The sequence below is a fragment of the Sorex araneus genome, chromosome 4 (genome assembly GCF_027595985.1).
Source record: "Sorex araneus isolate mSorAra2 chromosome 4, mSorAra2.pri, whole genome shotgun sequence".
Classification (NCBI taxonomy): Eukaryota; Metazoa; Chordata; class Mammalia; order Eulipotyphla; family Soricidae; genus Sorex; species Sorex araneus.
Genome location: NC_073305.1, coordinates 14,047,051 through 14,059,848, shown reverse-complemented (window position 1 = coordinate 14,059,848; position 12,798 = coordinate 14,047,051). Strand labels below are relative to the sequence as shown.

The following is a 12,798-nucleotide window of genomic DNA, read 5'->3' as shown; positions in this document are numbered from 1 at the left end:
CCCTCCCCCGGCATTGACAGGTACAGTTCTGGAGGCCCCCAGCATCAGATCTGCCCCCAGCCCATACCTGGGTGACGTTAGTGTCCCCAGCACTGCAGGGTCCAAGCAGCATCTCACCCTTTGTCCCTTTGCATTGAACCAGGGGCTTGTTTGGCTGAAAATCGCCCTGCCAGGAGTGATCCCTGAGCACAGAGTCCCGAGTAAGCCCTGAGTATTGCCCAAGGGCTTGCTTTTGTTTGTGTGGTCCCCAAACCAAACAAAAAGGTAGCTTGAGCTTAATCCTGTGCATTCCGCTCCCTCCACTCCTTTACCGGGTGCAGGGAAGAGCCATTGCCTTGAACCATGGGGGAGGCGGCTCCCAGGGTAGTGAGGGGAGCTGGGTTTCTGTCGCCTGGACAACTGGCAGTGTCACTATAGTAACTGCAGGCCCGTGGATGACTCCTGATGTCCTTTTCCCTGAACTTGGGAGTATTTTCTTCTGCTTCATAGTCACCTGGTGATGAACCAAGGCAACAGAGGAAGGTTAACATGGTTTAATGTCTGGGAAATGAGCAGAGCTCCGAGAGATGTCTCCGGGGATGGAAGTCCCCAGTTCACGTGTTTGTAAAAAGTCTCATCATGTCGCGCTTGTGCTTGCTGTTGTCACAGAGCCGGGTCGGAATTGATGTTTCCGAACCTGCGTGCCCCTTGCAGATTTCTCTGGCGTGTTGATAGATCTGCTCAGGCTGACTTTTTTGAAAAATTTTGCCCCTCAATTCTTCCACAAAACCTTGTTAATAATCACTTAGCCTCTGCAAATAAACAGTGTGGTTGATACAAAGCAGAGAAGGCATCGGGTCTTATGAATTCTTCAGAAACTGCCTTTGCTTAAGCTCTTCAAACGCTAAGCCTCTGCGTAGGCATGACTGACAGCCATTTAACCTTGCTCCGCTCTGCTTTTCCCCTTGACAGAAAAGCATTCCTCATGGTAATTTGAGTGATGTCATCATAGTGTTGCAGCCTTGGCTCCTGGCACCTTCGGAAACACTCCATTTGGAGGAGATGGGGTATCTGGGACCCGAAGTGACTTGGATCATTTTAATACTGATGGACAGTATCTGTTGGCCTCTATCTGTTCCTGTATGAGAGGCGTTTAATAGTGTCTGTGCATTCTTTAAGACTTGAAAGGTTGGGGCCAGAGACTGAGAGCACTGGAAGTGAACCATTTGCCTTGCATGTCACTGACCTCATTCAATCCCCAGTACCCAATGGTCTCTGAGCAGCACAAAGTGACCCCATAGCATAGAGCCAGGTGTAGTCCCAAGCACCACCAGGTGTGTCCCAAACTCTGCCCTCACCCTCAGGCAAAAAACTTTGAAGGATGCAAGAGATTTAGAGTTAATGGCAATTTGACAAAAAACAAAACAAAACAAAACAACCTCCCCCCGTTTGCTACCATTTCTGTTCTGTCTGCTGTAATTTTTTCCCCAATCTATTTAATGCCTATGCATTTTAAAAATATGGTTTGGAGCTTTGTTTCAGTAAGGAAAATTTTCTAAGTTTTTATGTAGACAGATATGACTCTTTGTGTGTGTGTGGGGGGGTGGGAGTGTAATGGGGATCAAACCCAGGGCCTCACACATGCAAGGAAAATGCTCTACTACAGAGTCAACTTCCATAAGATTCCATCTTTCCTGGTTTGCTCATTTCATTCTCTCCTCTCCCTTCTCTGATGCTGTCGCAATGACCCAGGGTCTCACTCACACACACCTGGCTGGGGTGGTCCCATCACATATTCTTAGCTGTGGTGCTCACTGGGGGGGCTTGTGTACATGGCCCGTCAGTTGAGGAACATGCACACCTGCTCACCGGGGCTCACACTGGTGGTGCAGACACACAAAGGTGTATTTGTGGTACTCAGTGTGTGTGTGTATGTGTGTGTGTGTGGTGTGTCTGTGTGGGTAGGGGGGTGTTACATGTGCTCAGCATCCAGGTGTCACTCCCTGGCTGTGGCACTTAGGAGGTCACACCCTCCTGGTGATGCTCACACACACCAGCTGGAGTGCTGCCAGAAGTTCTTCACAGAGCCAGGAAATCACAGATGGCAGAGCTGCCAGGATCATGTCAGTGCACACAGGACACCGGGGATTTGAACTTGGGACCGTGTGCTGACAGGCCAGCTGCTCTAAGTCATTGTCCACTTGATTCCGCCGTCTAGTTTGTTTTTTTTAAGAGTTTTCTACATAGATTCCTAATCTTTTGGTTGGTTGTTTTGGGTGCCACACCTGACTGTACTCAGGATTTACTCCTGGCTCTGTGCTTAGGGATCACTCTTGGAAGACTCAGGAGGACCATATGGGATGACAGGGATCAAATCTGGGTCAGCCACATGCAAGGCAAGTGCCTTACCCATCGTACTATCTATCTGGCCCCAGACTCCTAAAATTTTAAATATTTTGATTTTATTTCTCACACTTGAGATCTTTATACCAGCAGAATTTCTTCCTTTCCATGAATAATTTGAATTACCCACTCATCATCTCACAGCTCCTGGCTTTACTTCTTATCTGACTTGGCTTAGGGCTGCTATTCTCTTATAATTCTCTACCCGTACAAAAAATATTGTGTTGCGGGGGTGGATTTTAAGCCATACTTAGGCGTGTTCAGGGGTGATTCCTGGCCCAGTGCTTAGGAGTGACCCCTGGCAGTGTTCAGAGGACCCTAAATAGTGCTGGGGACTGAACTGGATTGGCTGCATGCAAGGCAAGTATCTAATTTCTTGCACTCTCTTTTTTGTCCCTTGATTTTTAATATATTCTTAGCCACCCAAAAGAGTGTTTCTACCTAAAAAAGAGTTTTCTCTTAACTTGGGAGAGTAAAATATTTTTGACAACCCCCCAACACACACACACACACACACACACACACACACATCTACATCTATGATTTAATCCCAAAGAAATCAACAAAGCACTGAGCTGGGAGTACCTTCCAAGCCCTGTTGGGTAAAACATGCAACCTTACAAAAGTTAAAAAGAGCTAATCAGATTTTTATGTAAGGATACAAAATACACAAAAACTGTCAATGGCAGTGTAGTTCATAATAGTGAAAGTTGGAATCAGAAGAGCTGAGTACAGCAGGCAGGGCATGTGTCTTCTATGCGATGACTTGCATTTGATTCCCGGCACCCCATACGGTCCCCTGAGCAACACCTGGAGTAACTCCTAAGTGGACAGCCAGGAGCAACCCCTGAGCATTGCTGGGTGTGGTGCAAAAACAAACAAACAAAATGAGTAGAACTGAAACTCCAACAAAAGTTCTTCAAGATGTAAATGATGCATGGTTGCATTAGCATAAGAGTTGGAGTGAAGAAAGATACAGAGCTCTCATGGACACACACACACACACACACACACACACACACGTTCATGTGCATGTGGACATACCTTTAGAATCACCTAAGTGTTCGAGCGAGACTCCAAGTCCCCTTTCCATTTCCTAGCTTGTGTGCGATGAGTCCAGATGGCAGAAGTGGGAAAGAAGGGCTGTTTTTCTGTTCCCCGAAGACAGCGGTACTGGCACGTTTCCTTGGAGTTGAGCCCGCTAACCTGCCACTTCAGAAAAGTGGGTTTTGTTTCTAGAGGAGGGAGTCTTCCCTTCTGCAGCCTGGAAACTTCCGGACCACCGGCTGTATCTCTACAGGTCGAAATACAACTGAGAATGTTAGGGTCTGAGTTTCTTCCCGGCACCTCTCCTTCACATTTATTTATTCCTAATTAATCTATTTGTATAGGAGTATATGTATTTGTATTTGGGGAGTTCAGTGTTTCGGGGTTTGTTTGGGGTTGGGGTGGACACACACAGGTACTCAGGGGCTGCTTATGATTCTGTCCTCAGGAGTGGCCCCTGGCGGTGCTGGGGATTGGACCTGAGTGGGCAGCATGCAAAGCAAATGCCTTGACCAGTGTTCTACCCTGGGGTTCTGTGTTACCACAGAAGTGCCAGTCACGCCCCACTCCTGTTCCCAGCTAACAGCCTAATGTGAGTCCCCCCTCCCAGACCCTTTCCCTTGACTTGCTTGTTTGCTGGCTTCTGTGCTATTCCTGGATTCTGACATACTCGAGGAGAAATGCTCATCACGGTGACCCCCCTGCCCCAAGGGGCGTGCGCTCTTCCACAGGGTGCAGTGGAGGCGTCGCAGTGTGAAACAACCTGGGGGTAAAAATAGATGGCTGATGTCCTCCCCATGTTCTGGAATTTCTCGCCTCCTTTCTGGCTCACAGTTGCCTTTTCCAAGCTGACCCACTTACTTCTCCCAAGGACTTTAACTTAGTGGGGGCCATGGGCTGCTGCTGCTCCCCCGAGAAGCTACTGGTGCAGAGCTGGGGTGGGGGTGGGGTGCCACAGAACAGGGTCAGGTGTGTGTTGGGGCGGGGTGGGGGCGGGGGGTGCCAGTATACTGGCAGTCTGGATGGAGATTGAGGCACTGCCACTTTCCTGGAGTTCAGAAGTTTCTTTTGTTTGTTTTTTGGGGAGGGTCACACCTGGCTGTGCTCAGTTTACTTCTAGCTCTGCTCTCAGGGGTCACTCCTGGTGGATTAGAGGTTGTCTCGTGTGTGTGTGTGTGTGTGTGTGTGTGTGTGTGTGTGTGTGTGTGTGTGTGAGAAACCTGGGTTTTGCCACTTAAGCAAACATTAGGGAGTCCAGGCTCCAGCCCAGGCAGAGTCCCCGCCCCCTTTGTACTGAGGTACCCGGAGGCCAGCTGACTTATCCCTCCAGAATTGTCTTCCCCTGTCATCTAGCTGCTTTACTCTCTGAAGAACCTGGGCATGGCCACTGGGGCGGTGCTGACCATACCCACCATAGGTGGCAGCTTTTGGGACAATGGGACAATCCTTCTGCTTCCTTTTCCAACACCCCCCTCTTCCCAGAACCCAGGAGGGCAGGGCTGGTGGCAGGAAGAGTTAGGACAGTATCTTTACTCTCTGTCTCAACAAGTACCTAGCTTGGTCAAGGCACCGTTGAAACACCAAAATCTAACCGAGCTCCTGATGAAAAGTCATTGACTTTATCCGGTGGGGTTAGATCCCCTCTAGCAAGAAGAAAGACCTTCTGGGAAGCTTACAGAAGGAACGGTTGACAGAGGCAGGAACAGGCCAAGACCAGAGAGGAGGGAATCATTTCAGACTATGTTTACCTTCCCGTGAGGCTGGGGGGAAAGCCTTGTGGTAGATGATCTCATCTGCCCGTGAGGACCAAAACAGAGTGATCCCCATTACGTGCTGACCAGTTAGGAGCGTGTGCGGAATGGAGGCTGAGACTGCAGGGGGTTGAAACCACAGTTAGATGTTAGGTCTCGGAGGGCTTAGCAGAAGCGCCTCCATGTTGGTCCTGCCAACAGCACTCCATGTCCCAGCTCCCACACCTCGTGATCACCGCTTGGAGCTTTTTCAGCCTCCAACACAGAATGGAATGATGAGGACACTCCTTCAATGGGGTCTTCAGGATTGTGCCCAGGAGCCGCAGGGGATGGGAGTAGGAGGCGGAGGAGGAAGGAGTTGAATGGTGAGGCGGAGTCCAACCCCTGGGAATCTCTAGACTCCTCAGAATTACCCGCATGGCCCCCACTGCCAGGACTCTCTACCTCTACCATGCTCAGGCCCTCCAGGTACCCTTGGAGAAGGCTGGACCCAGGAATGCAGCTGCCTCAGCTGAAAGCTACATGTCCCCAGCACTCCCTGTGACTCAGAGGATGTCTGTCCTCGAAGAGAGATCTGGGTGGTGCCTCTCCCCCCTCAGAGTGTTGGGGTGACCCCTGAAGACAGAGACCAGCCTGCCTGGCAGATTCTTCAGCACCTTTCTGGTCACACTGAGGGTCTCAGGAAGCAGTTAAGGGGAAAACTCTCCCACACTGTCTGAGTGGGGTGGATCCCGTGGGTGTAATCTGCAGGCATGGGGAAATGGAAGGGCCATGGAATGTCCACTGACCCCAGCCGGGAGCAACCTTCGGAGGAGTTGTCTAGCCTGGTGACCCCCAAACCAGTACATGCAAGGCCTTGGCTGGACGTGGCCCTTCAGTGGCAGGTTCCAGAAGCACTCCCAGAGGTGTCAGGAACCCGTGGTCTGGTCTCAGCTCCTCCCCTCCCTAAACAGCTGTGTGCCCATGGACGAGTCTGACGTCTGCTCTGGACCCCCGTTTCCCCAGCCAGAGATGAGGTGCTTTGTCCTGAGGAAATTGCTGCTTCAGATCATGATCCTCCTGTGTCGAGGCCCAAGGTCCATAAACTGCCATTCACTGGCTCACAGCCACTTTTTGGAATTTTTTTTTTTTTCATGGATCACAGCCATCCCCACTGACTGCCCTGTGGCCCAGTGTCACCTTCATCTACGGAGAGGAACAATTGCAGCAGAGCTCATTTCGCCAACCAGCTCTAAAGTGTTTGCCCCTTTACCCCCCCCCCCACCTTGCCAATCAAGGGGGAGCTTTGGCCACATTCTATTTTGAAGAACAGCAGCAGGAGCCAGGCTGCCTTTCTCTACACAGCCAGGGCAAGGTGGATACAGTGGGAGTTGCTGTATCCCCGAGGGGTTCTGTGGCAGTTAAAAGAAGGACCAAAGGAGAGCGGATGACTCGTACTCAGCTCTAAGGGCAGCACCTGCTCGAACCCCCGAGTAAGCAGAGTTTGCGGCGGATGTGAATCTCGTTGCCAGTATCTGCACCACCAACACGTCAGCTCTTTGCTCCCCGTGGGGAAGGAAGTTTAGGAGGGAAGGCAAACATGGCTTTTCACGTGACTGATCAAGGTCTTCTGTCCAGCCAAGTAAATGAGAGGAAAATCCCAGAAGTCAGGAGAGAAGGATTTCTTTCTGCAGGTGCAGCAGGGGGTGAAAAGGGGCAGGAGAAAGACCGGAGAAGTTGGAGGAATCCCAACAGCCTCGCTAGGGACTTTGATGCAAATGTGTACGGGTCACCGAAGTTTGAGAAACCTGATCTACAGCAATGGTTTCCATGGCTGGGCATCCATGCAACCACGGGCCCGGCACTCTGGGATTCTGGTTCTCACCTGTGTTTGTTTCTGTATTTGTTCTCACATGGTATTTTTCTTTTAATTAGGCACAGTGATTTATTGAGTTATTAATAGACTCTCAGGCACCCATTGTTCCAACTCCCACCAGTCATTTTTCTCTAGGAGGCTAAATGTGTTGTCCTTTGAGAAGAGTCGGGTCAAAGTTAGGACAGGGAGGGAATGGCTGGCTCATAGAGGAGGGAGTTGCCCGGAGCTCCAGACTTGGCCGACCCTGTTGTTCAAAATTCAACTTGCCCCCTTTTCTCCAGGCTCAGCATCTTTCCCTGCAATGTGCGGAGCTCCCTGAGGGAAACAGTGGCCTCAGTAAGCCCAGTCCACTCATGGAAAGGTCTTGGACTACGATAGGTGCATCCCTGGGGAGCAGCAGACTTTCTCTGAAAAAGATGGGAAAGCAGCACCCTTCTTTCCTTCTCGGCAGGTGGGGTTACCTGGCCTGGGTGCCATGGTTTCCAGTCCCAGGAGAGAGGACCTTGAAGGAAGCCTGTCCATCAACTTCCTACCTTCTCCCCCACTCCATCGCTTTAGAGCTTTATTTTGGTTTTGTCTGGTTTTGTTTGTTTTTTGCTTTGGGGTCACGTCCTGTGGTGTCCTTTCCCTGCTCAGGATTTCATGCTGGCTCTGCACTCAGGGATCACTCCTGGCAGGGCTCAGGGGACCATACCGGATGCTGGGGATCCAATCTGGTCTGCCGCAGGCAAGGCAAACACTCTACCCACTGGACTATCGCTCCAGCCTTCCACAGCTTTGATGATGAGACCAAGGGAGCCCTCTGTCACCTACACTTGGATTTTAACCTGGGACCTGATGAGGGAGATACCAGGAAGTGCAGACTGGAGGAGAGCCGATCATGGCACGCCCTCTCCAAAGTTCATACCGGCTATGGCCTCTGATTCCACCTTGGGGGACCCAGGAAGGAGCAGAGCTTCTGACCAAGTCTGAATCACACAGGGGGATAGTCCCCTGATAAAGAGTAGGTGGGATGCAGGCCCCTGGAGAAAGTACACACATGCCAGCTGTATGTGAGAAATAACGGAATTTGCATTCAGTCAGAGCGGGGATGGGGCCATACCTAGTCATGCTCCTGGCTCTCTGCTCAGGGAACCTACCCAGTAGTGCTCAGGGGACTCGATGCAGTGCTGGGGGTTGAACTGGGGTCAGCTGCATGCAAGGCAAGCACTTTAACCCTGTGTTCTCTCCCTGGCCCCCAAATTAATTTTTTCTCATTTAAATAATACACAAGAAAAGTTTGAGAACTATGTTAAAGGGGAACATGCCTTCACTTCCGTGTCGGTTCTGTCTGTCAGTTGCATGCTGAGAAGGTCCGCTAGAAAGTGTGGGGATTTCACAGTGGTGTCACTGAGGACAGGGCAACTGCTCAATTGTAATTTCTGAGTGACCGGTGGCTGTGCCCCGTGCTTTCTCCCTACTCAGGCAAAGTGGCGAATGGGAGGTGTAAGGGGTATACAGAGAACATTGTAACCCGGTTCAGAGCAGGCTCAGATGCAAACCCCGGGCTCAGATGCCTCCCCACAGTCCTGCTTGGGGCCAGTGTTCACTTCCTACTGGGAAGTCACGTGGTGCTAGTGAGAAGATGGTGGGTGATTTCCTGCTCTTTCAGCATATTTTATAGGTATCTGGAAGGCAGCACTGACGACCCCAAATCTTGGTGCTCTCAGCCGGATGCTATGGCTCCTCCAATCCCATTTATAGCTCTTTACCTCCAGGACCCAACTGTGACCATCTGCTCCATTCAGCTGAAGTTCAAGGCTGCATGTGACCCCTTGATCAGCATCTTGCTTTCCACAGCAGGGACCGAAAAGCTGATGGTCAAGCGTGGGATTAAGCTAAAGGGAAAAGTTTCATCACAAAAAAATTTCTCATTCAAGCAAATACTCCGGCTGAAAAAGGCTGGCCAAAGTCTTCCCAAAAACATTTGCTTTTCTCTGGATGCATTCCTCTGCCCTCCCCAAGTTTTCTAGCTTAAGAAGCTCATTTCTAAAAATATAATCATGTTCTGTTTAAATCTTCCTTTCTGAGATCAGTCAGATCCTGGGAGTGTATCCTTCCTGGCATGTATTACAACTGTAAATAATCTTGTCATTTGGAATAAATCTCCTTCGTGTGCATGTCATCATTGCAACCACCTCTAATTAGTGCCACATTACCTTGTGGCAGAGGTGGATTCCCTTCCGTTTCCTGACTGCCCTTGAATATGGCCTCCACGTTGCTGGAGTGCTGATGAAGTCAGTCAGGGCTGTGCATTGATTTTCAGACACGAGGACCGTCACCAGCCCAGTGCCAGCTGCGTCCCCTGGACCAACCGTTTTCAACAATACGATGGCTGGAACCAAGATGAAGCGCATGAGAGAGTAAGTAGCTGGCGGCCTCCTAAGGGGTGCGGTGTTAGTTTGACAAAGACTGTGATCTCTCTGGGTAATGTGCTGTCACCTATTTTTGTTCAAGGGGACCTCATCTGGCAGTGCTCAGCATTTACTCTTGACTCTGCACTCAGGGATCACTCCTGATGCGCTTGGAGGACCACAGTGGGTGCAAGGGGATTGAACCTGGGTCAGCCCTTGGGGTCGGCTGTGTGCCAGGCAAATGCTCTACCTGCTGTACTGCCTGCTACCGCTGCGGCCCCTTGCTTTCACCTATTGCCACAAAATCAGCCCTTACGCTTTCCTGGATATACCAGGGCGGTACGTGGTCTGGGCAAACGGTCCGGTCTACAGTGATTGTTTGTTAGTCTCTACATGCATTTCCCTCTAAACTCATACACATTGGAATCTTCACCCACAAAGGTGATGGTCATAGTAAATGGCGGGGATGGGGTCTTGGAGAGGGGCTTAGATAATGAGGCTGGGGTCCTCATGAGTGGGATTAGTGCTAAGGAATAAACAGTCTGAAATAGAATACAAAGGACTTTTCTTTGGAGCTGAAGACGGGACTTAATGGTAGCACACACGTCTTGTGCCAGGTTTGGATTCTGTCCCCAGCATCGTATGAAGATAAAAGTGGAGGGCAAGAAGGCGGGGGGGGGGGGCGCTGAGGGGGGGCTTGGGAGGTTGCACATTTATTCAAGAATGGAAATCCCAGTTCTAGTCCAAAGGGTGGCCCCAAGATGTGTACAGCCAGGATCAGGCAGAGAAGTGGTTTGTTGTGAGCCTTTGGGTACTGGTTTGCAAGTCGGTCCAGGTGCCCATGACAGATGAGCACAACAGGCAAAAGGCTCCAGTGTTGGGGAGGACTGGGGGTGGGATTGTCTGTTATCACCATCAGCAGACCCTCTTTTGTGGTCATATATGAACTCCCACTTTTCAGATTTCATGCGGTATTTTCATTTAGAAGTGCTTCAACCCTTTCAACCGGTTCCCACAATGCAGAGGGCTCCAGATGTGCAGACAGCAGGCCAGGCTGGGCCCGTGGGCCCTTCCAGTGAGGGTCCCACTCAGTGACTTCACTCAACGCAGCTAGTCATGCACGGCTGCTGGGTGAATAGCTCGAGAAGTTTGGCAAAGTCCGTGTGTCCATCCTTTGGGGTTTCTGTCGTCCCAGCCCTTCCAGGGCAAGCGGCAGCCATGCTCCTGTTGGGAAGCCGGGGAGAGAAATTGCCGAAATCTTCATTTCCAGGCCTAAAGCTACTGGTGTGTTTAGCTGCTTATTGTTTTCACGTCGGTGCCTGAGCGGTCACAGTGTAGCCCGGTTACCATGGCGATGGAGCACTTTGAGAAACTGCAGGTGAGGGTGTTAGGCTAAATTTTCCTGCCTCTTGTCTCCTTCCGCTTCTGCTTGCCAGCAGGAGAATATGGAGGAGGTTTTGCTAATCTATCCATCCAGAATCTTCACCACAAAGAGAACTCACTTATTCTGCCCTGAAAATGTCGTACTGTGATGTGACTAGATTTTTCTAATTTACACTTCAGCTACTTTTACCAAGTACATACCATCCCAGTGTATTTTGAAATGCATAGGTTCATTAAAATAAAAGCAGTTTTCTTTCTTTATTTTTTTGGGGGGGTCACACCCGGCGATGCACAGGGCTTACTCCTGGCTTTGCACTCAGGAATTACTCCTGGCAGTGCTCGGGGACTATATGGGATGCTGGGAATTGAACTTTGGTCAGCCGCGTGCAAGGCAAATGCCCTCTCCGTTGTACTATTGCTCCAGCCCCCTAAAAGCAGTTTTCAAAAAAAAAAAAGACTGACCAGGATGTATTGCTGTGACCTTACTTCCGGCATATTATTTCCTTGCCTACTGCCTGGCTGCGATTCACCGAGGATTTTCAGACTCGGGTTTCCCTGTAGTTCAGTGCTGCTTAGACCGTGCCCGCTGTTGGCTGGCATTGCTCCTCTGTCAATAACCCGTCACCCCCTTACATTCCACGCCACCGTGTCCATTCCAGAAAAAGACAAGGAGGAAATGGAGTGTGCAGGAATTGCTGGCTGAGGAGATGGCGTTTCCTCAGTCTCTGGCCCAGGCTGACAAAGGCGATCCGGCCGCTCTTTCCTTGGCACAGTCTGGTAGGCACAGGTGAATCTTCAACCTGCTCTTTGGCATCTCCTCTGGGACTCCCACGATGCTTGTCAAAGGCAGGCTGTCTAAAGCTGATCTCCTACAAACGTGCCGCTCCCATGGCCAGCCCCGTCTTTCCAGATGGTGTGCCTGCCTGGAGCTGCCCCATCTTTTCAGACGACAGATGGTCTGTAGGTAAGAGCAAACGTTCCAGCTCAGCCACGGGAAGCCAGAAGGTCTCAGTGTGTGGCGGGTTAAGGATACCACACCACTGGCTGATTTATCCACTGTGAAAAAAGCACAGCTCCGTAAGGACATAGGGGAACAATGAATTTCTTCCAGTTCTCTCCGCTGAGAGATCCCAAGGCTAAGTCTTACTAAAGACAGAGCCCAACACTAGGCAGACCCTTCTGGCAGTCAGGAGGGGCGACAGGGGCAGTGGGGAAGAGTGACAGCTGGGATTAATGTTCCTTGATTTTTCTTACTGGCATCTGTCCTGGACAGGTTGCCCAACCTCCTCATGCCCGAGACGTCTCACCTTGGGGGGCTGTAGGACAGTTTGAGGTGCCCAGAGGATAATTCCTGGCATGGAGTGAGTGATCATCAACTACATTTGCAAGAGTTGCTCCTAAACTCTCAGTGTACACGTGGCTGCCTCCTCTTGCAAAGCGTCTGAAGGTGTTGGCAAATGTTAGTCTGCTGATTGGTGTTCTATACCCGAGAACAGATCAGCAGCGGGTGAAGAGCTGTCCGTGGAGACATTTAGAGAGTCTGGATGTTTGGGTTTTGGTGTTTTGTTGTTGTTTTTTCTGTTGTTTTTTAGCATGAAATAAAAAGAAGTGTCGGTGCGCAGGGAAAATGTCATGAAATTGTTGACTATAAAAGGCAACCATTTACCCTCCTCCAGTAGTGGCTTCCTGTCCCGGCCACTTCCTCCTCCTGCTGGGTGTCCACTCTGCACGGGAACCCTCCTGCTGTGGCACTGCCAGCACTGAGCTCTCAGCGGCGGGGAGCAGCGCCACTCAAAGAGCTTGCAGTCAGCAGAGTGGCAAGAAATCCATTATGACTTCCGTTCAGGCTGAATCATTTCTTTCTTTTTTCCTTTCTTTTTTTATTTCTTCCTTTCTTTCTTACTTCCTTTCTTTTTCTTCCTCCCTTTCTCTCTCTTTCTTTCTCTTTATTTCTTCCTTTCTTCCTCTCATTTCTTCCTTCCTTCCT

General features: G+C 50.4%; 1 protein-coding gene across 1 annotated transcript in view; it reads left to right on the top strand.

Annotated features, from left to right (window-relative positions):
* The window catches only part of NEK11 (NIMA related kinase 11), a 223,321-nt gene that overhangs the window by 167,924 nt on the left and 42,599 nt on the right, over positions 1-12,798 (top strand). Inside the window, exon 16 of the mRNA XM_055136136.1 lies at positions 9,341-9,437. Within this exon, the coding sequence (XP_054992111.1) occupies positions 9,341-9,437 (97 nt within the window). The remainder of the gene's footprint in view (positions 1-9,340; positions 9,438-12,798) is intronic.